Here is a 25,490-nt window from a genome sequence, read left to right on the forward strand (position 1 = left end):
AAGCTATTTTCAATAGAGAAGATAAATGCATTTTACCCTGAATTTTAAGACAGATGTGTTATGTGGGACCTTCTGTGGGGATTTGCTGTGAGCTGCTGACATCTCTCTCCATTGTACCAGCAGGGGCAGCTGGTGGAAGTGATGCTGAGGCGACGGCTGCTGACTGGAAGAAGTGTGACCTGATCGCAAAGATTTTGGCCTCTTGTCCCCAGCAGTCTCTTTCACCAGAGAGTTACTACCGGGACATCTGCCCCCAGGTGCATCATTTTGTTTCTGTTGACCATTTGAGGATTATCAGCTTATGTACAGAAAGAGGACTTTTAATGTTCCTCTAGGATTGAGATAAAAGCAGTATAATATTTAAGTTTATTGTTTAGTGAGGAGTCTTCTTAATAAATGAATAAAAACCTATGGAAGAGACTGACCTAATTGTGCAGTTTAAGAACGGCGAGGCCAGGCGCAGTAGCTCACACCTGTAATCCCAGCACTTTGGGAGGCCGAGGTGGGCGGATCACCTGAGATCGGGAGTTCAAGACTAGCCTGACCAACATGGAGAAACCCCGTCTCCAGTAAAAAAAATGCAAAATTAGCTGAGTGTGGTGGCACATGCTTGTAATCCCAGCTACTTAAGAGGCTGAGGCAGGAGAATTGCTTGAACCCCAGAGGTGGAGGTTGCCGTGAGCCGAGATTGAGCCATTACACTCCAGCCTGGGCGACAAGAGCGAAACTCCGTCTCAAAAAAAAAAAAAAAGAATGCCTTACCACTATTGAATGATTGGCCCAGCTCGCTCTCAGAGCTAGAATACGAAACTCAAGTTTCATCTTGTTCATTATCTTTTCTCTCCATGTGTTTTTAATTAGTTTTTTTCCTCTGAGTTTTTTCTTACTGCACAGGAATGGAACTCAAGTATAATATTGGTAGATATTTAAATGTAGATATTAAATAAACAAGGTAAATTAACATGGCAAACAATTTAAAAAGCATACAAGAGTAAACCAAAATCTAAGTCTCCCATTCCTGTTTTCCAGTCCCTCAGAGGTAGTCACTGCTATGAATTTCTTTCCAGAGATATTCTGTATATTATGCATATACCATCATATGTGTATATGTTAATGTATGTGTGTATTAACGTGTATGTGCATACACACATACATTAACATATACACATATGATGGTAAAATTAATGCTAATTCTTTTTTTTGAGAGAGAGTTTTGCTCTTGTTGCCCAGGCTGGAGTGCAATGGCGAGCTTTCGGCTCACCACAACCTCCACCTCCCGGGTTCAAGCAATTCTCCTGCCTCAGCCTCCTGAGTAGCTGGGATTACAGGCATGCGCCACGAGGCCTGGCTAATTTTGTATTTTTAGTAGAGATGGAGTTTCTCCATGTTGGTCAGGCTGGTCTCGAACTCCCGACCTCAGGTGATCCACCCAAAGTGCTGGGATTACAGGCGTGAGCCACCACACAAGGCCAGTGCTAATTTCTATCTAAATGATAGCATGCAGCATGCTCTCTTTCATTTTGCTTTTTTTCATTGATAGTGTACTGTGGCCAGGCACAATGGCTCACTCCTGTAATCCCAGCAGTTTGGGAGGCTGAGGTGGGCAGATCACTTGAGGACAGGAGTTCGAGACCAGCCTGGCCAACATGGAGAAACCCTGTCTCTACTAAAAATACAAAAATCGGCCAGGTGTGGTGGTGCACGCCTATAGTCCTAGCTACTCAGGAAGCTGAGGATAGAGAATCACTTGAACCCGGGAGGCAGATGTTGCAGTGAGCCGAGTTCACACCAATGCACTCCAGCCTGGGTGACAGAGCGAGATTCCATCCAAAAAAAAAAGAAAAAAAATAGTGTACCTTGGAGATCATTTCATTCATTTTCATGGGTACATGATATTTCATCATATTAATGTACTATAATTTATTATAGTACATTGCTATTGATGGACATTTGAGTTCTTTCCATTCTTTTTCTATTACAAATTACACTACAGTTAATATCCCTAAGTCTTTGTACATAACTACCAGTATTACCATAGGAAAAATTCCTAGAATTGAAATTATTGGTTCAAAGGTTTTATGCATTTAAATTTTTGATTGATATGCTTTATGTACCTATTTTCCAACATTTTTACCCACACAATGTGTTACAAAGTTTTTGATCTTTCCTAATCTGATACATGAAAAATGTGGAGTTTTCTTAATTAATACTCCCTATGCGTGTGCCTAAAATGAGCCTGTATTTTATAAATTTGATAAAATAATAAAAACACTGCAAGTATGAGGGATGGGCAAAACAAATTTTTAATTAAAAATAAAAACACTGCCTGTTCAGCTCTCTTACCCTTTGATCCTGGGTATGTTAAATTAAGAAAAGAATTCTGTTGAATCAGTGTTATTGAAGTGAGTTTATTTTTTTTGGCTTAAAAAATTCATGCTTTTTCTTTTTAGTTAATGTCATATTCCTTGCAAAAAACTGACATTTACTTCTTGTAATATTTTTGTAGGTTCTGGATTTATTTCACTTTCAGGATAAATTGACAGCACGACAGTTTCAGAGAGTTGCCACCACTACCTTTATAACTTTGTCAAGAGAACGCCCACAATTGGCAGCAAAGTATTTGCTCCAGCCAGTGTTAGCTCCTCTTCATCGATGTTTGAGTACAGCAGGTAAAGGAGGAAGTGTGGTGGTTGGGTGTGCCTCTAAAGGACCTTCTTCAGTATTTTATGTTTAAATGATTTAAATTTGTGTTATTTCAGTGTCTTTAGTTTTCCTTCCCCTCCCTGCAACTTGTTATTTTGAGAAATTCACTTACAAGTTTCAAGAAGAGTATACTGGGCCGGGACGGTGGCTCATGTCTGTAATCCCAGCACTTTGGGAGGCCGAGGTGGGCGGATCACGAGGTCAGGAGATAGAGACCACGCTGAAACCTACTTGGGAGGCTGAGGCAGGAGAATGGCGTGAACCCGGGAGGCGGAGCTTGTAGTGAGCCGAGATCCAGCAACTGCACTCCAGCCTGGGCGACAGAGTGAGACTCCGTCTCAAAAAAAAAAAAAAGAGATCACCTAGACTGAATAACTTTACATTTTGGCCACATTTGTTTTTTCTTTCTCTCTTTCTGCACATATAAACATATCTTTTCTGAAGCATTTGAGAGTTAGTTGCAGACATCACAACACTTCACCCCTAAATAATTCAGTATGCATCTCCAAAGAAAAATGTCAGTCTCCTACATAACCGCAATGCAATTACCACACCCAGGAAATTTAACATTTATACAATATGCTGTGATATAATATATAAATTCCATTCAAACTTCTCTAATTTTTTCAATAATTTCTTTTAGAGCTGTTTTTTTAAATCCAAAGTTCAATCAAGAATCATAGATGGGCATGGTGGCTAATGCTTGTAATCTCAGCACTTTGGGAGGCTTAGGCGGGCAGATTGCTTGAGCCCAGAAGTTCGAGACCACTTGGGCAACATGGCAAAACCCCATCTTAACCAAAAAACAATGTAAAAATTAGCCAGGCGTGGTGGCAAGCACCTATAGCCCCAGCTACTTGGGAGGCTGAGGTGGGAGGATCGCTTGAGCCTGGGAGATTGAGGCTGCAGTGAGCCATAATCACGCCTCTGCACTTTAGCCTGGGTGACATAGTACGACCCTTGCTAAAAAAAAAAAAAAAAAAAAAATATATATATATATATATATATATAAAATAAAACTATGTCTAAATAAATAGAAAGACATTGTAAAACTTAAAACTTTTTAAAAATTTTTGTTTTTTATAGAGTTGGGGTCTTCCTATATTGTCCAGGCTGGTCTGGAACTCCTGGGCTCAAGTGATCTTCCTGCTTGAGCCTCCAAAAGTGCTGGGATTGCTGAGGCGGGAGGATCGCTTGAGCCCAGGAGTTTGCGACCAGGCTGGGTAACATAATGAGAACCTGTCTTTAGAAAACATTTTAAAAATTAGGTGGGCGTGTTGGTGCACGCCTGTATTCCCAGCTGCTCAGGAAGCTGAGGTAGGAGGATCACTTGAGCCCAGGAGGTTGAGGCTTCAGTGAGCCATGATTGCACAGTTCCACTCCAAAACCTGGGTTATAGAGCAAGACCCTGTCTCAAATAAATAAAAAAATGTAACTATTTTAAAACTTTTTGAAGGGAAATTTTAAAACACATGCTATAGAGATTATATAATGAACTCTTATGTACCTATCACCTAGATACAACTATTAACTCTGCCATTTTCTTTCTTTTTTTTTTTTTTGAGACAGAGTCTCGCTCTGTCACCCAGGCTGGAGTGCAGTGACGCGATCTCAGCTCACTGCAACTCCGCCTCCCAGGTTTACGCTATTCTCCTCCCTCAGCCTCCCGAGTAGCTGGGATTACAGGCGCCCACCACCACGCCCAGCTAAATTTTTTTGTTTGTTTGTTTGTTTTGAGACGGAGTCTTGCTCTGTCACCCAGGCTGGAGTACAGTGGTATAATCTCAGCTCACTGCAACCTCAGCCTCCCGGGTTCAAGCGATTCTCCTGCCTCAACCTCCTGAGTAACTGGGATTACAGGCACAGGCCACCACGCCCAGCTAATTTTTGTATTTTTATTAGAGATGGGGTTTCACCATGTTGGTCAGGCTGGTCTCGAACTCCTGACCTCGTGATCCGCCCACCTCGGCCTCCCAAAGTGCTGGGATTACAGGCGTGAGCCACTACACCCAGACTAATTTTTTGTATTTTTAGTAGAGACAGATTTTTTCTGTATTAGCAAGGATGGTCTCGATCTCCTGACCTTGTGATCCACCCACCTCAGCCTCCCAAAGTGCTGGGATCACAGGCATGAGCCACCGCACTTGGCCAATGCTGCCATTTTCATTTATCCAATCCCCAATTTTTATTCAATTAAGTTTAAAATGAAAATTCTTTTTTTTTTTTTTTTGAGACAGAGTCTCACTCTGTTGCCCAGGCTTGAGTGCAGTGACACAATCTCGACTCACTGCAACCTCCGCCTCCTGGGTTCAAGTGATTCTCCTGCCTCAGCCTCCTGAGTAGCTGGGACTACAGGCCTGCGCCACCACATCTGGCTAACTTTTTATATTTTTAGTAGAGACCGGGTTTCACCATGTTGGCCAGGCTGGTCTCGAACTCCTGACTTTGTGATCCGCTCGCCTCGGCCTCCCAAAGTACTGGGATTACAGGCCTGAGCCACAGTGCCTGGCCTAAAATGAAAATTCTAAGTGATAATGTGTTATAGGTTAATTGGCAATGTTGGTGTTTTTTCTTAGTGATATGTAAAATAACAATTCATGTTTATAATCACTGGCATCATATATTCTATGAAATGTGTATGAAGGGTATATTGTTCAATGGTAACCGTGTCAATTTTCTGATCTTAGCTGTTACCTACTGAGCCATCTTTTTAGTAAAACTTTCTTCCTTAGCTTTAGTATGTTCTATTCAGTGAGGCACTAAATATGGGTAATTTTGTGTTTTTGTTTTTGTTTTTCTAGAGATTCCAGAGAGTCACATGGTACCAGGAACTATTTTGGTGACAGAAGAAGAACTTAGTAGATGCATTGAGGATGTGTTTAAGGTTGGTAATCTGAACCACTGATGTTTTTATTGACTTCTTATTTAAAATTTTTAAAAAATTTTTTCTTTTTTTGTAGAGATGGGGATCTCTCCACGTTGCCCATTCTGGTCTTGAACTCCTGGCCTCAAGCGATCCTCCTTCCTCAGCCTCCCAAAGTGCTGGGATTACAGGTGTGAGCCACTGCTCCCAGCCTTTTAAAATAATTTTACCTTTTAATTAGCACTTGAAGCATTGGAATAACTAATCTAAAGCTCCAAGCTGTCAGAATCTTTTCACTATGAAAACCAGAAACTATAAGCTGACCTTTTTTAGTCTTTTGTTGTTGTTTTTCCTTTTTGTGGAGAATGAGGTCTCGCTGTATTGCCCAGGCGGGTCTCAAACTCCTGGGCTCAAGCTATCCTCTTGCCTCTGCCTCCTTAAGAGCTCGGATTACAGGCGTGAGCCACTATGTCTGGCGAGCTGACCTTTTTAAGTGAAAAAACTGATATATTTTTGAAACTCTGTTAATTACATCATTTATTCTAAATGTTGAAATAGTTTAGATTTTCTGACTGGCAAATGCCACTGATGAAAGCATGTCTTTTGAAGAAATTGACACGGAGCGGGGCATGGTAGCTCACACCTGTAATCCCAGCACTTTGGGAGGTTGAGGAGGGTGGATCACCTGAGGCCAGCAGTTCAAGACCAGCCTGGCCAATATGACAAAACCCCATCTCTACTAAAACTACAAGAATTAGCCGGGCGTGGTAGCATGCACCTGTAATCCCAGCTACTTAGGAGGCTGAGACAGGAGAATCGCTTGAACCCAGGAGGCAGAGGTTACAGTGAGCCAATATTGTGCAACTGCACTCCAGCCTGGGGATAGAGCGAGACTCTGTCTCCAAACAAACAAACAAAAAAAGAAATTGACGGGTGTTTTCAGTATTCTAGCCTTCCTAAAAGTGTATGATAATTGAATCTACTTTATAACTTTTGATAGTAATCACTGTCATAACAAATTAAGTCTGAAAAAATGATTCCTGCAAATGACTACATAAATATATAACAAGAGTGAAAACTGCTTTTCTATTCATCGGAAGAAAAAAAATGAATGAAAACTAAGAATCTAAGTGTTATGTTCTTTATTATCACAATCTTATAAATATATGTGGTATATGCTTTTGGAAAATAAATGAAATTCATTGTGTTATGGCTAGATGGAATTAGGATAAATATTCTTTAAAATTTATGTTAGGCCCAGTGTGGTGGCTTATGCCTATAATTCCAGCACTTTGGGAGGCGAAGGCAGTAGGATTACTTGAGGGTAGGAGTTCAAGACCAGCCTGGTCAATATAGTGAGACCCGATCTCTATAAAAAATAAAAATAATAAATAAGGTTTATTTTAATATATTTATAATAATTTACTGCTGAACACTTTTACATTAGAAAACAGCTTTCAAAACTGTATTTCATGTGAAAAAGGTACAGCTGCTTTGGAAAATAGTTTGACATTTCCTCAAAAAGTTAAACATGGAGTTATCATATGACCCAGCAATTCCACTACTAGGTATATACCCAAGAGAAATGAAAACATGTTCATATAGGCTGGGCACGGTGGCTCATGCCTGTAGTCCCAGCACTTTGGGAGGCCGAGGCAGGTGGATCATGAGGTCAGGAGATCGAGACCATCCTGGTTAACACGGTGAAACCCTGTCTCTACTAAAAATACAAAAAAATTAGCCGGGTGCGGTGGCGGGTACCTGTAGTCCCAGCTACTCGGGAGGCTGAGGCAGGAGAATGGCGTGAACCTGGGACGCGGAGCTTGCAGTGAGCCGAGATTGTGCCACCGCACTCCAGCCTGGGCAACAGAGCGAGACTCCGTCTCAAACAAAAAAAAAAGAAAACATGTTCATACGAAAACCTGTATGTGAATTTAGTAGGTAGGACAGGGAGCAATTACAATAGCACAAGGGATCTTTTGATGAAGGAAAGGTTCTAAAATTGTATTGTGGTGATGGTTTTGCAAATCTGTAAATTTACTAAAATTCACTGAACTGTATATTTAAAATAAATGATTTTATGGTTTTTAAAGTATACTTCAATAAACCAGTTTTATTTAAAAAAAAAAAAAAGACTTGGCACGGTGGCTCACGCCTGTAATCCCAACACTTTGGGAGGCCAAGATGGGCGGATCATGAGGTCAGTAGATCAAGACCATCCTGGCTAACATGGTGAAACCCCGTCTCTACTAAAAATACAAAAAATTCGCCGAATGTTGTGGCATGCACCTGTAGTCCCAGCTACTCAGGAGGCTGAGGCAGGAGAATCACTTGAACCTGGGAGGCAGAGGTTGCAGTGAGCCAAGATTGTGCCACTGTACTCCAGCCTGGGTGACAGAGTGAGACTCTGTCTCAAAATAAATAAAAATACAAAGATTAGCTGGATGTGATGGCGTGTGCCTGTAATCCTAGTTACTCTTGAGGCTGAGGCAGAAGTATCACTTGCACCTGGGAGATGGAAGTCGCAGTAAGCTGAGATCACACCACTGTACTCCAGCCTGGGCAATAGAGCAAGACACTGCCTCAAAAAATGAAAAGATAAATAATAAAAATAAAGTGTACAGGCACGCCTGTAATCCCAGCACTTTGGGAGGCCAAGGTGGGTGAATTACCTAAGGTAAGGAGTTTGAGACCAGCCTGGCCAACGAAGTGAAACCCTGTCTCTACTAAGAATACAAAAATTAGCTGGGCATGGTGGTGGGCGCCTGTAATCCCAGCTCCCCAGGAGGCTGAGGCAGGAAAAGCATTTGAACCCAGGAGGTGGCGGTCAGCCGAGATCGCACCACTGCACTCTGGCTGAGTGACAGAGCAAGCATCTCTCAAAATAAATAAATAAATAAATAAATAAATAAGTAAAGGTGCAGATCAATGACTTTTATGTATATTCGTAGGTATGTACAACTGTCATCACGATCGTCTTTAGAACTTTTTATTCCCAAAAAAGAAAACCCTGGCTGGGCACAATGGCTCGTGCCTGTAATCCCAGCACTTTAGGATGCCCAGGCAGGAGGATCCCTGAGGTCAGGAGTTCGAGACCAGCCTGACCAATATGATGAAATCCCATCTCTATTAAAAATGTAAAAATTAGCTGGACGTGGTGGCGCATGCCTGTAATCCCAGCTACTTGGGAGGCTGAGGCAGGAGAATCGCTTGAACCTGGGAGGCAGAGGTTGCAGTGAGCTGAGATCACGCCACTACACTCCAGCCTGGGTGACAGAGCAAGACTCCGTCTCACAAACAGAAAGAAAGAAAGAAAGAAAGAAAGAGAGAGAGAGAGAGAGAGAGAGAGAGAGAGAGAGAGAGAGAGAGAGAAAGAGAAAGAAAGAAAGAAAGAAAGAAAGAAAGAAAGAAAGAAAGAAAGAAAGAAAGAAAAGAAAAGAAAAGAAACCCTCGCCACACCACTTAGCCATCACTCTGAAATCTCTCCACCACCAATCCCCCGTCCCCTATAAATAGACAACCACTAACCTGTATTCTGTCTCTCAAGTTTTGCCTATTCTGTACGTTTCATATAAATGGAATTGTACAACATGGTTTTTTTTTGTGATTGGCTTCTTTCACTTAGCATGATATTATCACATGGAACCATACTTCATTTCTTTTCATTGCCAAATGGTGTTCTCTTGTATTAACATGCCTCATTTTATCTGTTCATCAGTAAATGGACATTTAGGTTGTTTCCATAATAACATTTTGGCTATTATGAATAATGCTGCTATGGACATTTATGTATACATTATTGTGTATATTTATGTGTTCATTTCTTTTTGGTATATACCTAGTAATAGAATTGCTGGATCATATAGTAACTATGTTTAACTGTTTGAGGCACTTCTAGACTGTTGTCCAAAGTGACTGCACCATTTTACATTCCCATCAGCAGTACATGAGGGTATAAAGTAAATTACATTCTTTCAGATAAGAAGGCAGATACTTTTGTTTTGCTTTAAGCTTTCAGCATGATACTAGTAGATTCACAGAGAGAAAATGCAAACTCATTCTCCATAGCACTCACTTCATTTCTTTTTCTTTTTTTTTTTTTTGAGACAGAGTCTCACTGTTACCCAGGCTAGAGCGTAGTGGCATGACCTTGGCTGACTGCAACTTACGCCTCACAGGTTCAAGCGATTCTCTTGCTTCAGCCTCCGCAGTAGCTGGAATTACAGGCACCCACCACCACGCTGAGCTAATTTTTGTATTTTCAGTAGAGACAGGGTTTCACCATGTTTGCCAAGCTGGTCTCAAACTCCTGACCTCAAGCAATCCGCCTGCCTTGGCCTCCCAAAGTGCTGGGATAACAGGCATAAGCTACCGTGCCTGGCCTCACTCACTTTATTTGTAAAGTGGAATGTTTACTACCCTTTTATTTAATTTCACTATTTTTAAAAATAAAGTCTACCCTTTAAGGGTTGACCTGGCACACAAATATGGAATCAGATTGCTCAGAGATTGAAAGATGACATGCTAACTATGTGAATATAATGCTGTTTTTATTTTTTAATGCCTCATGGATAGACTCCTGAAAAGAGTGGTCTTCTAGGCAAAGACTTTCAGATTATGGAGAGATAAGAAATTATTAGAGCAGTCTAGAAAGCAGATGTTCTAAATTAGAGAACAGTGGCCTACTAACTTTCAGAAAGACCATGTCCCATCTAAGAAATAGCATGATGAAAAACTGCCAAGTGGTTGGGTTTAGAATGTTGGAAAGATTTGAAAGTACTGTCAGGATAGGGGTAAGACTAATTGTGACTAAATTTTGGTGGAAACCCCTTATAATATGCCTTGGAAGTCAGTAAACTTAGAGGGAGGAAAAAAAGCAAACAGAGTATTTCTTTCTAGCAAGGGAGTTATCCTCTAAAAAACAGAGAGATCTGGACATAATGAATCCTGCCATATCTCCTATTCTTGGTCCCCAAAAAGGAGGGAGGAAACCTTCATAGTTTGGTTAACAGTTTGGCGAATTTAAAGCCCCCTGGAGAGGCACGCAAACCATTAGTTTTCTGTAGACACTTGATTATGCACCAAGGATTGGCACTGTCGTGAAACTAAGAGGGGCGGAAGGGTAATTATTCTCTCTGCAAGGTTTTGGCAGCCAGCTGCAGTGGGAAAACAGAGGAAATGTGTATGTTGGAGGAAAATGGTAAACACTGGGTAAAATTTAACAACAAAGGATGTGTTGTGTCTATTAACTTTCTGTTAATACTAAATTATAGAGTACAGCTCAAAGGCAGGAAATAAGGAAAATATCGGGGCTGGGTAAATTGATCCAGCAGCTCACTAGGTAACATGGAGGATAACAAAAGAGTGTTTAATTTTAGAGAAGCGTTCGGGAACATTTCCAGCTCTTTTTTTCTCTCTTTTTTTATTCTTGTTAACAGATTTATTAAGATAAAAATTCATGTAACATACAGTCCACTCATTTCAAGTGTATGGCTCAGTGTTTTTTAGTACGTTCACAGGGTTTTGTAACCATCATCAGTCTAATTTTAGAATATTTTTGTTCTCCTTAAAAGAAACCCATATCCATTAACTGTCATTCTCCATTCTCCCCACTCTGCTCATAGCCTTAGGCAACCATTAATCTATTTTCTGTCTCTATAGATTTGCCTATTCTGGACATTTCATATCAATGGAATCATACAATTTATGGTATTTTGTGATTGGCTTCTTTCAAGTCTAGTCAAATGAAGCAGTCAGAGCGGAAAGGGGTCAAATAAATCTGTAACTGGTTGTGATTAATTAGTTGTAAACCCCACTGCACTGGAGCCTGATATTTTTAAGGTTCATTTGTATTGCAGCATGAAGCAGTACTTCAGTGCTTTTTATTGCCAAAAAGTATGCCATTATATGGATATACCACATTTTACTATTCATCTGTTGATGGATATTTGGATCATTTTCACCATTTGGCTCTCATGAATAATGCTGCTATAAACACTGGTGTACACAATTAGTTTTTGTGTGAACCTATGTTATCGCTTCTTTTACCTGTATACTTTGGAGTGAAATGCTGGATCATAATGTAACTATGTTTAACCTTTTGAGGACCTGCCACACTTTTCCGAAGCAGCTACGCCGTTTTACATTCCCACCAGAAATATATGAGGGCTCCACTTTTTTTACATCTGGCCAGAATTTATTACCTGTCTTGCCTTTTTTATTCTAGTCCTCCTAGTGGGAGTAAAGTAGTATCTCATTATCATTTTGATTTACGTTTCCTAATGGCTAATAATATTGAACAGCTTTTCTGGCTTATTGGCCATTTTCATGTCTTCTTTGGAGAAGCGTCTATTAAGACCCTTTTTCCTTTCTTTTTTTTTTTTTTTTCTGTTTTTTCTGAGACAGAGTCTTGCTCTGTCTCCCAGGCTGGAGTGCAGTGGCGAGACCTCAGCTCACTGCAACAACCTCTGCCTCCCAGGTTCAAGCAATTCTACTACCTCAGCCTCCCATGTAGCTTGGATTACAGGCGTGCGCCACCACATCCAGCTAATTTTTGTCGATTTTTAAATTGGGTTATTGTCTTTTCATTATTGATGAGTTGAGGGATGGGCTCCTGGCTTAACAAACAGCTCACTCCAGAGAAATCCTCCTCACTGATCTCATCTCAGTCTCTCCATACTTTTTTTTTTTTTTTTGAGACAGTGTTTTGCTCTTGTTTCCCAGGCTGAAGTGCAATGGCATGATCTCAGCTCACTGCAACCTCCGCCTCTTGGGTTCAAGCAATTCTCCTGCCTCAGCCTCCCCAGTAGCTGGGATTACAGGTGCCTGCCACCATGCCCAGCTAATTTTTTGTATTTTTAGTAGAGATGGGGTTTCATCATGTTGGTCAGGCTGGTTTCAAACTCCTGACCTCAGGTGATCCACCTGCCTCAGCCTCCCAAAGTGTTGGGATTACAGGCATGAGTCATTTCGCCTGGCCGATACTTTTTTTTTTTGAGACCAAGTCTCCCTCTGTCGCCCAGGCTAGAGTGCAGTGGTATGATCTCGGCTCACTGCAACCTCTGCCTCCCAGGTTCAAGCTATTCTCTTGCCTCAGCCTTCCAAGAAGCTGGGATTACAGGCGCCAGCCAACACACCCAGCTAATTTTTGTATTTTTAGTAGAGACGGGATTTCGCTATGTTGTCCAGGCTGGTCTGAAACTCCTGACCTCAGGTGATCCACCTGCTTCAGCCTCCCAAAGTGCTGGGATTATAGGCATGAGCCATCATGCTTGGCCCTTCCATACTTTTGGTCCTTCTCTCCCGTCTTTCTGGAAGAGCAGTTTTTATAATCCCCAACCTGTTCTCATCTTAGTCCGGTGTCTTCCTTTGGAGTGTGGGTCTGTTTTATCTTGGTTCCTCACTGGGCATTTTCACCTTGACATCCCCTGTCATGTGCACCATTGCCACCACCCACCCGTGGCCACTCCAGAGGCTGTGCACTAAAGCTGCAGAGCAGCCCGTATCACCGTTATACACTATCCTGGTCAGACTGGAGGTTATCTGATTTTTCACATCATAGCAGAATTCAAAGTTAAAAAATAGAAGTTAGACTAAAGAAGGCACAATGACAAGAGAATGCCAGCAGAGAGGAACAAGAAAGAACACCAAAAAACTACTCAAAAAGGGTGTAAGAATTTGAAAAGCAAAGTTTGTTGGGGCTGGTGTGTTCAATATACTTTGTTTAAGAAGGCAGGGATTGCATATTAGAAATATTTCCTTCTAGGGCCAGGCACAGTGGCTCACGTCTGTAATCCCAGCAATTTGGGAGGCTGAGGCAGGCGAATCACTTGAGGTCAGGAGTTTGAGACCAACCTAGCCAACATGGTGAAACCCTGTCTCTACTAAAAATACAAAAAAAATTAGCCAGGCGTGGTGGCTCGTACCTGTAATTCTACCTACTTGGGAGGCTGAGGCAGGAGAGTCACTTGAACCCGGGACACAGAGGTTGCAGTGAGCCGAGATTGCACCACTGCACTCCAGCCTGGACAACAGAGTGAGACTCTGTCTTAAGAAAGAGAGAGAGAGAGAGAGAGAGAGAGAGAGAGAGAGAGAATTTCCTTCTGAAAGCATTAAAATGTAAATAAATTTGTTTTTTTTTTTTTTTTTTGAGACAGAGTCTCACTCTGTTGCCCAGGTTGGAGTGCAGTGGTACAATCTTGGCTCACTGCAAGCTCCGCCTCCCGGGTTCATGCCATTCTCCTGCCTCAGCCTCCAGAGTAGCTGGGACTACAGGCGTCCGCCACCACGCCCAGCTAATTTTTTGTATTTTTAGTAGAGACAGAGTTTCACAGTGTTAGCCAGGATGGTCTTGATCTCCTGACCTCGTGATACACCTGCCTCGGCCTCGCAAAGTGCTGGGATTATAGGTGTGAGCCACCGCACCAGCCTAAAATATAAATACATTTTGGTATTTAAAGAATAAACCCTTGGGCTGGGCGCAGTGGCTCACGCCTGTAATCCCAGCACTTTGGGAGGCCAAGGCGGGCGGACCACGAAGTCAGGAGATCAAGACCATCCTGTCTAACACTGTGAAACCCTGTCTCTACTAAAAATACAAAAAATTAGCTGGACGTGGTGGCGGACGCCTGTAGTCCCAGCTACTCGGGAGGCTGAGGCAGGAGAATTGCTTGAACCCGGGAGGCAGAGGTTGCAGTGAGCCGAGATTGTGCCACTGCACTCCAGCCTGGGCAACAGAACGAGACTCCGTCTCAAAAAAAAAAAAAAAAGAAAGAAAGAAAAGAATAAACCCTCAGTGCTCTGAATGAAAATTTTATGATGGGAATAATTGTAGGGGAAGGCCTTTTTACTCTTGTATCCTTCACTCCAGCAGAGAGTAGAGCAGGTGGTTCTGATGGCTCTGGGGGGCCAGGAGGAAAGTTCTCCACATATAGGTGCATTCACAGGTGCTAGTTGAATTGAATTGAAAACTTGGCATAGCCACGTGTACTTTATTTGGATAAATGATTCTCACTTCTATATATGTACCTTCTATCTGGTAAAATTATCTAAGACATAAAGGGGATATGCAACTCAAAACACTTTTAGTCCAGTGGTTCCCCATTCTCTCCTTCTGCCCTGAATGCCTGGGGTCCAGTCCTTAGAATACGTAAATTATTTTGACCTCCCTGGCATGAGAAGGATTAATAGTGTATTCTTTACCTAGAGAGGTGAAGGGAGGCCTAGATTGCACAGAGATTGCTTCTGGGTAGGACAATATAAGAGAGTTACAATTCCTTTTTATTTGGACATTTTTTGCTTGTAAGAGGACCGGCTAGATTCTGAAATGGGGAAAACGTTTCCTTTTAGCATTCTTCACAGTACTTGCCTGATACTCTTCCTAAAAGTAGAAGAAATGTTAGGGTAGGAAAAACTAGGAGGCACTTAATTAGTTTATTTCCTACATTCTCATTTCCATTTTATCTCTCTGTTTCCAGATTCAGGGAATCTTGACTTTAATTATTCAAGTCTTTTCGGCATCTAATCTTAATGAATTTCTAATTACAGTTATTCTGTCAGATTGGATATTTGACTCTTTCTGAATTTTTAATTAGATTTGCAGAGTAAATTAGAATAATAGAATCTTAGAACTGGAAGGAACTTCAGAAATAATTTAGTATAACCTTGCTTTTTAAATAGACTTTATTTATTATTATTATTTTTTGAGATGGAGTTTCGCTCTGTTGTCCAGGCTGGAGTGCAGTGGCGCAATCTCAGCTTATTGCAGCCTCCACCTCCTGGGTTCAAGTGGTTCTCCTGCCTCAGCCTCCGAGTAGCTGGGATTATACCTGGGATCATAGGCATGTGCCACCATGGCCGGCTAATTTTTGTATTTTTAGTAGAGGTGGATCTTCGCTGTGTTGGCCGGGTTTTTCTCTAACTCCTGACCTCAGGGGATCCACCCACAGCCTCCCAAAGTGCTGGGATTACAGGCGTGAGCCACCACGCCCACCAATAGACTTTATTTTTTAAGAGCAGTTTTAGGTTCACAGAAAAATTAAGTGGAAAGTATAGGGAGGTCCCATATATTTATCTCCAGACAGCCTGGTACATTTGTTACAATTGATGAACCCACATTAATGCCTCAGTATCATCCAAAGTCAATAGTTTACATTGGGGTTCACTGTTGGAGTTGTATAGTCTATGAGTTTTGACAAATTAACCCCTCATTTTGTAGTAAAGAAAATAAAATCCAAAAGATTTTGTGAAGTGACTTGTTCTAAATCATACAGTTGGGGAGTGGCAGAGCAGGTCCAGGAACCAATCTTTCCTTCCCTTTCTGTATTTAGAAAATACAGAATTTAGAAAATACTCTCCCTTTCTGTATTTAGAAAAGATCATGTTTGCACATGGTACAAATTTAAGAAGGACAAAAAACTTTATAGTGAAAAGTTAGTCTCCTTCTAACCTTGGTTCCCTGCACTGGCAATAATTCTTTCTGGAAATTTCCATGTGTAATTGAACTGTGACCTTGAATTACAAGCAAAAGACCAAAAGAAGTATCCTTCAAGTCTGTGGGAATTGCAAATGTTAGCTTTTCTAAATGCTTTGGTTCACTCTCTGGTATGATGTAGCACCTTTCAGCCAGACAGACCTAGGTTGGAATCTGGCTCCAAAGTTGACTGTCCGTGCGACTTTAGGTAACTTATTTAACATTTGATTTGTGGGGATGAAATAAGGTAACTTGGTGGGTTCATGGCATATTGTAGCACATAAGTGCTCAAAAAACTGTCAGTTCTCTTTTGGTTCAGGGAAACTTGTTTTTTAAAAAGACGATCTTATGCAATATGTTCTGAAAGCATGCACAGTGCAAAATACTTGCTATATTAGGTAACTTGCCTTGTTCTTTTTTCCTCTCACAAGTCTTAATTACACTCAGCAAGTGCATTAGAAGTTCTGGAACACTACTATCAGAAAGATCACTGTAATGTTTTAGAAGGCTGTATTTGACTAGTTTAATCTTTAGGAGGTGTAAAATCAAATTACAGCCTGTACTGAATTTCAGTGTTAGGATTCCGTCAGCTTGATTCCGAACAGCCCCGTCATGTTTGTATTCCCACACATGTACATCCCTGTAAAAGATAAGCCCATAAGTTAAGAAAATATTTCCATTCACAATAGCATCAAACATATAAAACATTCAGGAATAAATCTAACATTTGTATGGAGTATATATATTTCACAAAATCCTTTAACATGAATTATCTTAATTTGTCCTTATGCCAAAAGCTTGATACCTACATTATAAATGAGAAAATGGAGACTGAGAGAGACTTAAATGTCTTATCCATGTTCACTTATTTAATGTGTAATTTGGGGCAGTCATAAAGGTGACAGAAACAAAATTCACATCCAAGTTTCCTGACTACTGACTTCCCTGTGCTCTTTCAACTACCCTGCAGTAGTCTCTAAGGGACGTGCTTAGCAATGTCATGGAAGTCTATGGAATGAGAAATGGGGCACATGGCCAGGTGTGGTGGCTTGCGCCTATAATCCCAGCACTTTGGGAGGCCAAGGCAGGTGGATCACCTGAAGTCAGGAGTTCAAGAACAGTCTGGCCAACATGGCAAAACCCCATTTCTACTAACAAAAAAATAAAAAATAAAAAATTAGCCGGATGTGGTGGCAGGTCCCTTTAATCCCTCAGGAGGCTGAGGTGGGAGAATTACTTGAACCTGGGAGGCAGAGGTTGCAGGGAGCCAAGATTGCACCAGTGCACTCCAACCTGGGCAACAGAGCGAGACTCCATCTCAAAAAAAAAAAAAAAAAAAGACTTTGGGAGGCTGAGGTGGGTGGATCACTTGAGGTCAGGAGTTCAAGATCAGCCTGGCCAACATAATGAAACCCCATCTCTACTAAAAATATGAAAATTAGCCAGATATGGTGGTGGGTGCCAGTAATCCCAGCTACTCAGGAGGCTGAGGCAGGAGAATCGCTTGTACCCAGGAGGCAGAGGTTGCAGTAAGCCGAGATCGCACCATTGCACTCCAGCCTAGGTGACAAGAGCAAAACTCCGTCTCAAAATAAATAAATAAATAAATAAATAACTAGCTGGGCATAATGGGCATCTGTAATCCCAGCTATTCAGGTGGGTGAGGCAGGAGAATCACCTGAACCCGGGAGGCAGAGGTTGCAGTGAGCCAAGATCACGCCACTGCTTTCCAGCCTGGGTGACAGAGCAAGGCTCCCTCTCAAGAATTCAAAAAAAAGAAAGAAAGTAATGGAGCATGTGAGAACTCCTTTCTGTTTTGTTTTATTTTGTTTGCTTTGAAACAGAAACACGTGTTTATTCTTAATATTTTTGACCATTTTGATTCCACCCACTTTTTTCTTTCTCTTTTAAATTTCTAGCCAATCCTTCCAGAAAAATTCCATCCTCCAGATATTGAAGGTAGATGCTGTACAAGCCAATATAAAGTCCAGCTTTGCTCAGTCCTCTCTCCCTTTCATAGTTGAAGTTCTATGATTCTGCTCTGTTAGCACTGATGGAATCGCCACTAGCTACAGCTTAAAAAAGGAAGGAAGGAAGAAAGGAAGGGAGGAGGGGTGGGAGGGAAAGGAAAAGAAAGGAAAGGAAAAGGGGAGGGAGGGAGAGGAAAGAGGGAGGGAAGGAGGGAGGGAGAGAGGAAGGAAGGAAGGAAAGGGAGGGAGGGAGGGAAAGAGAAAGGAAATGCATAGGGCATTGTAACTTCCCCACAAAAATAGAGCTTTTGAGAAAATAAACAGCAGCCTACTTTGTTCATTCTTTGATTCAATCAGTCACAAAAACATTTATCAGGTATTTACTGAATTCCAGACACTTTGCCAGGTTCACAAATACAGAAATGATTAAGAGCCGACTGCTGCCTTCAAGAAGTTCCTAGTCAGGTAGGCAAAGAGTTACAGTAGTGTGTGGGCCATAGCTAAGATCATCCTATCGCTTATTGCAGAGTAGCACTCTAAGCTTAGATGAAGGATTGTGAGGCTTAACCGCAGACGCCTCATATCATAGCTGGCTGGATCTGCGAAAGAAAGCCGAGGGGCAATCAGGAAGAAATGTGGAAATCCCCAGAAAGGAACAAGGAAATCCCCAGACTGCCACTGGGGTTGTTGGTACCAGTCTGTATCCTTGCCTAATCTGTTTTCATTGACCCACATTGGCCTCTGACTTTGCCTCTCAGCTCTTGCTGCATGTTTATATTTGAAAAACCACAGGTAAGCGAGGTTCAGTCTTTCTTTTCTTTTTTTTTTTTTTTTTTTTTTTTTGAGACGGAGTCTCTCTGTTGCCCAGGCTGGAGTGCAGTGGTGTGGCGTGATCTTGGCTCACCGCAACCTCCACCTCCCCGGTTCAAGGGATTCTCCTGCCGGAACCTCCCAAGTAACTGGGATTATAGGCACCCACCACCACACCCAGCTAATTTTTTGTATTTTTAGTAGAGACAGGGTTTCGCCATGTTGCTAGGCTGGTCTTGAACTCCTTACCTCAGGCAGTCTGCCCCACACGGCCTCCCAAAGTGCTGGGATTACAGGCGTGAGCCACCGCACCTGGCCAGGTTCAACTTTTCTTCGAGGCATCCTTTCACTTACTCCCAGAGAGGCTTTTATTATACCACACAATTGAAAAGCTGCCTTCGGGTCTCTCCCTTCACTGCTTCAGCTTTCCCATATCTTGGTATTTTGTTTGGGGATCCCTAGTTGTAGAAATACCTAGAATAACTAGAAAACCTTTCAACTGAATATGATTTCATCTTTAAAGAACTAACTTCAGGACTGATAGCATAACAGAATGCATATGAGGAAGGGTTAGAAACTTATTACATCTGGTCACATTGAAGCTTCAGTTGTTTTGCATTTTTTTTTTAGAAGGGTGGTTAATTTTTTTCAACTAGTGTCACCTCTTAATGATTGAGGTACCAAAAGGGAATTCTGAAGGAAATGAACAAAGTTTCAGTCAAGTCAGAGAATCATAGATGAGATATGAAAGAGGCCTTACAGCACCATTTATCAAACCTCATTTTACACATAAAGAAACAGATTCAGAGAAGTCCACTGATTTGTGTTAAGTCACAAAACTGGTCCGTGGAAATACTGAATCCAAGAGGCGGAGGTTGCAGTGAGCCAAGATCACGCCACTGCATTCCTGCCTGGGCGACAGAGTGAGACTATGAAAAAAAAAAAAAAAAAAGAAAAGAAAAGAAAAGAAAAATAACATGCGAAGTACTGTATTGTGTTTTAGAACTTGAATTCCCATCCCACTTTGCCTCCATGTGATCAGGGAAGACTCCCCCCGCCCCCCAACTAGAAAGAGACTGAACATAAGCACAGTTCAAGGAAATCACACAACACCCAGATGTTGGGGCACAGAGGTGGAGCAGTCAGGCCCTGCCCTCCATGGGCAGGAACAGCTTGTCTCTTGTGCCTTTGCTGCTTCTTCAGTCCATACCGATACCAGTCCAATGTGGAGGAGGCTGGAAGGAACTACCCCAACTGTTTCTTCCATGTGTAGTGTGATTTCATGGGAAGGATTATTCCTTTTTAGTGCTTTGTTTGGCTATTGTAAGTGCTGGCTGAGTTCGAAATGCAGCATTGGCTGAATCAGTCCAGCCTCTCATTTCCCTGAATAGGTTACTAAACTCCAAATATAAACCAATGATCAGGAGACGTTAAGGGGGAAGTGACCACATTCTACTTTGGGAGTGTATATAGGGGGTAATGTTGGATGTCAGGTGCAGACTGAACTTTAACCTGCATAGGAGTTCAGTACTAGGCAAGAGACTGGAAGAAGGGGGATGTCCTTGGAAGCAGCTGGTCAGAGTATGCCCCTGGAGATCTACTGGAAAACTTGGTATTAATAGAGGGGAGCTGTATAAGAAAACGGAGCTGTATAAGTAGGAGGAAGGGGAGGTGTTACAGAAGCCACTGTCCATGGTGCCACACGGACACTTCGGCTCCAGCTTGCAGAGCTTGCAGGACTAGAGTTATTAAAAGCCTGACAAACTGGGATCTACTGACTCAGAGGGTGGGGACAGCTGGGATAAAATTGGTATAGGCTAGGAACTGAAGCAATGAAAATCTCATTATGCACCGGGGGAGAAGGTAAGTATTGAGAGGCCAGGGGTATGTGTTTGGGGATTTTTAATATTGTAGTAAATACATACGAGATTTACCATTTTAACCATTTGAAATGGTATAATTTAGTGGCATTAAGTCTATTCATGATGTTGCCCAACCATCACCACTATCTAGTTCCAGAACTTTTTCATCACCCCATATGGAAATCCCGTATCCACGAAGCAATCAGTCCCCATTCTGACCTCCTCCGAGTCCCTGGCAGCCACTCATCTGCTTTCCCTCTATGTGGATTGTGAATGGATTTTGTGTCAGACAGATCTGGGTTTATCCTGGTTCTGCCATTTGCTAACAATGTGTCTTTGCTCAACTGACCGACTGCTTCTCTGAGCCTCAGTTTTCTGCATTTTTAGAGTGGGAACAAAAATGCTTCACCTGCAGGACCCCTCTTATGAAGACTTTTTGTATGTTAAATGTTTGGCCGAATACCTGGCTCACTCTTTAGTGGAATGCAGTACATGGTAGTTATTGTTTGCTTCATAAAAGCAGTAACAATTAGCCAGGCATGGTGGGATGTGCCTGTAGTCTCAGCTACTCGGGAGGCTGAGGCAAGAGAATCACTTGAACCTGGGAGGTAGAGGTTGCAGTGAGCCGAGATTGTGCTACTGCACTCCATCCTGGACAACAGAGCAAGACTTTGTCTCAGAAAATAAAAGTATAAAATAAAAAAATAAAAGCAGTAACAGTGGGGTTCCTTTAAATTGTGTACTACTATATTCACTGCCTAGTCACCAAAAATTCAGGTAGCACCACTTCATAATCTACTCTGATAGGCGCTGAAGAAGAGAGCTTGACTTTTGCCTTCCAGACTAGTTCAGGAGTTGGGAGATAACTATATACTATATTCCTGGACCAATTATTTATCACAGGCTCTAAAATGCAATTGGAATTTAGAGAAGAAGAAAAATCATTTCATAGTGGTTAGGTGCTGAATATTTGAATGAGTGAGTGAATGAATGAATAGTTGAAGATTAAGTATATGGCAGGCTTATGGAGGAGGCAGAACTTGTGCTGGGTCAATTTAATAAGTATCATTGCATATCTTTCATCTCCAAAATCAATCTGGTCATTAGGATGCATAGCAGTGCTTAAGGCAGATAAAAGAAACTTTGTTTTTAAAAATTGTGTATTTTTATTATTTTTAAATCTTAATTGACACATAATCGTACATAGTTATGTGAAACTGATTTTGATTATTGTTTTTAGATGACTAGTCCAAAACTTTTTAATTTTAATTTAATTTAATTTAATTTTATGAGACAGTGTCTCACTCTGTCACCCAGGCTGGAGTGCAGTAGCCGCGATCTTGGCTCACTGCAACCTCTACCTCCTGGGTTCAAGCAATGATTCTTGTGCCTGAGCCTCTTGAGTACCAGAATTACAGGACCACCACACCACACCTGGCTAATTTTTGCATTTTTAGTAGAGACAGGGTTCCGTCTTGTTGGCCAGGCTGGTCTCAAGCTCCTGGACTCAAGTGATCCTCCCTCCTTAGCCTCCCGAAATGCTGGGGTTACAGATGTGAGCCACCACACCTAGCCCAAAACTTATTTTTTATTTTAATTTATTTTTTAGAGACAGAATCTTGTTCTCTTGCTCGGGCTGTAGTGCTGTGGCTCACTGCAGCCTCAAGCCCCTGGGCTCAAGAGATCCTCTTGCCTTAGCCACCTGTGTAGCTGGGAGTACAGGCATGCACCACCATGCCCAGCTAATTTTTATTTTTTGTAGAGATGGGGGTCATGCTATGTTGCTGGTCTTGAACTCCTGGGCACAAGTGATCTTCCCACTTCAGCCTCAAAGTGCTGGGATTATGGGCATGAGCCACTGCACCCAGCCCAAACCTTGTAAAGGATACATGTACTTCCATCAAGGAAGTTTAAAGGGAGGTAGATTTGAGTTCAGTACAGAAGAAATTTACTATTATTGTTGGAAGGGAGGTGGCAATTGTGCATAGATCAAGGAGAGGCCACTGACATTCTTTAAGATACTGTAGAAAACATTTATTTATCAGATTGAACCAAAAGAAAGCCTTAATTCTAAATCTTTTGACTTAAAAAAAGTCTTATTTCTCTGTTTCTATCTGTGAACTTGATAGATTCTAGTTGGTAAACTGATAAGGGTTATTCTTTTTTATTTTTATTTTTTTTTATTTTTTTTGAGATGGAGTCTTGCTGTATTGCCCAGGCTGGAGTGCAATGGTATGATCTCGGCTCACTGCAACCTCCATCTCCTGGGTTCAAGCAATTCTCCTGCCTCAGCCTCCCGAGTAGCTGGGATTACAGGTGTGCACCACTACCTCCAGCTAACTTTCGTATTTTTATGGAGACGGGTTTCACCATGTTGGTCAGGCTGGTCTCGAACTCCTGACCTTGTTTGTGATCCACCCACCTCTGCTTCCCAAAGTGCTGGGATTACAGGTGTCATGAGCTGCTGCACCCAGCTGATAAAGCCTATTCTTAATTTTTCTCTCTCTTTCCGCATGCTCTTCCCCTCATCATTATCCATTTAACCTGCTTTATTTTTCCTCCTAGCACTTGTCACTACCTGGTATTGTATAGTTGGTTTTTCTTGCCTGCCTCCTCAACTAGAATGTTAGCTCCTTGAAGCAGATACTTTGTTCAGCACCGTATCTGCAGGGCTGCAAGTGTGCTAGCACAAAAGTGGCACTCAATAAACATTTGTTGAACCTTTACACAAAAATAAATAACATATGTATAAATTGCTGTACATTATTTTCTAAATTTTAGGCACAAGTAGTACTTGTTCCTTATAAGAAGATATAGAAAAGTATAAGGAAGAAGCAAACAAAAAATTAGTGGAATTTTTTTTTTTTTAGACAGTGTTTTACTCTTGTTGCCTAGGCTGGAGTGCAGTGGCATGATCTCGGCTCACTACAGCTTCCAATTCCTGGGTTCAAGCAATTCTCCTGCCTCAGCCTCCCAAGTAGCTGGGATTACAGGCATGTGCCACCACGCACTGCTAACTTTGTATTTTTAGTAGAAACGGGGTTTCACCATGTTGGTCAGGCTGGTGTCGAACTCCTAACCTTAGGTGATCCGCCCGCCTCAGCCTCCCAAAGTGGTGGGATTATACGTGTGAGCCACTGCCCCTGGCCAAATCAGAGGAATTTATCAGCAACAACATATATCCCTGAGGAATGTGCTCAGTTGAGTTCTTGTTAAAGTTTGGGGTGCTTTGGCCCTATTAAGCCAGTAAATAATGAAGACTTAACTCCATTTGTTTTTGTTTTCTTTGTTGTTCTTGTTTGGGGGTTTATTATTTTTTTTACAAAAAATCCTGGTAAGGAAGGATGGCTCCACAGGGATTACCTCTGAGAACACAGGATCCAAAGCCGAACAATAGGTCTTTACGTTATCTGGAAGAATCTCTTCTTTTGCCTCCTGTAATTGGTGATTTCATCATTAGGCCTGTACATGACTTCTGAACGCTGCTGTACACAGCACTTCATTTAGCTGGGCTTACGGAGATTAGATCATGCACAGGAAGCTGGCTCCTTGGCTAACAGGCTCCAGAGAGGAGTCAGGAGGCTTAAGGGATGTGAAAAATTAAGGTTGATTTTTAAGAGACAGGATTCACTGGAAAAGCACAGAGATTTTTCCAGCTCATGAAAGTACCTCCATGATCTTTAGTTAGTTTCATGAACAACATTGATTCCTACTTCAAAACTCTTTCTATAAATAAGGGCTTCTTTAAGCTTCCCTTCCCTTCCCTTTTATTTTATTTATTTTTTATTTTTATTATTATACTTTAAGTTCTAGGGTACATGTGCATAACGTGCAGGTTTGTTACATATGTATACTTGTGCCATGTTGATGTGCTGCACCTATCGTCAGCAGCCATCAACTCGTCATTTACATCAGGTATAACTCCCAAAGCAATCCCTCCCCCCTCCCCCCTCCCTTATTTTATTTTTTATAGAGATGGGGTCTCACCATGTTGCCCAGGCTGTTCTCAAACTCCTGGGCTCAAGTGATCCTCCCTCCTTGGCCTCCCTAAGTGCTGGGATTACAGGTGTAAGCCATCACACTGGGCCCCTTTCACTCTCAAAATAGGGCCGCTAGTACTGACTTTGTGAGATTGTTATGATTTTAACGAGCTAGCTCTTTTTTTTTTTTTTTTTTTTTTTGAGACAGAGTCTTGTTCTGTCGCCCAAGCTGGAGTGCAGTGGCCAGATCTCAGCTCACTGCAAGCTCCGCCTCCCGGGTTTATGCCATTCTCCTGCCTCAGCCTCCGGGTAGCTGGGACTACAGGCGCCCGCCACCTCGCCCGGCTAGTTTTTTGTATTTTTTAGTAGAGACGGGCTTTCACCGTGTTAGCCAGGATGGTCTCGATCTCCTGACCTCGTGATTCGCCCGTCTCAGCCTCCCAAAGTGCTGGGATTACAGGCTTGAGCCACTGCGCCCGGCACGAGCTAGCTCTTTAAAGTATCTAGTATAGTGCTTGGAAGATAAAAACCTATCATGGTTTCCGGAACATATACCATGATCATAATCATTGTCAGCTCCTTTTCTTTCTCTTTTTACCATTATCACTATCCATACTATCAGGTTTTAATTAACTTCTTATAACAGAATTACATTTTGAAATCCTATTGTGTTTAATTGGAGTTTTAAATAACATTTTTGTACTTCTTAAGATACTTTCAATTATCTGCCTTATTATTATTATTATTATTATTATTATTATTGGTTTACTTGGCTGGGTGCAGTGGCTCATGCCTGTAATTCCAGCACTTTGGGAGGACAAGATGGGAGGA

The 25,490-nt window shown here is 41.8% G+C and overlaps 1 protein-coding gene across 1 annotated transcript in view; it reads left to right on the forward strand.

Moving 5' to 3' along the window:
• Positions 1-25,490, forward strand: part of TANGO6 (transport and golgi organization 6 homolog) — a 252,551-nt gene that overhangs the window by 30,291 nt on the left and 196,770 nt on the right. The window contains exons 5-7 of the mRNA XM_007993836.3: positions 121-257; positions 2,507-2,669; positions 5,505-5,587. Coding sequence (XP_007992027.1) covers positions 121-257; positions 2,507-2,669; positions 5,505-5,587 — 383 coding nt within the window. The remainder of the gene's footprint in view (positions 1-120; positions 258-2,506; positions 2,670-5,504; positions 5,588-25,490) is intronic.

This window comes from Chlorocebus sabaeus, chromosome 5, assembly GCF_047675955.1.
Source record: "Chlorocebus sabaeus isolate Y175 chromosome 5, mChlSab1.0.hap1, whole genome shotgun sequence".
In the NCBI taxonomy this organism is placed as follows: domain Eukaryota; kingdom Metazoa; phylum Chordata; class Mammalia; order Primates; family Cercopithecidae; genus Chlorocebus; species Chlorocebus sabaeus.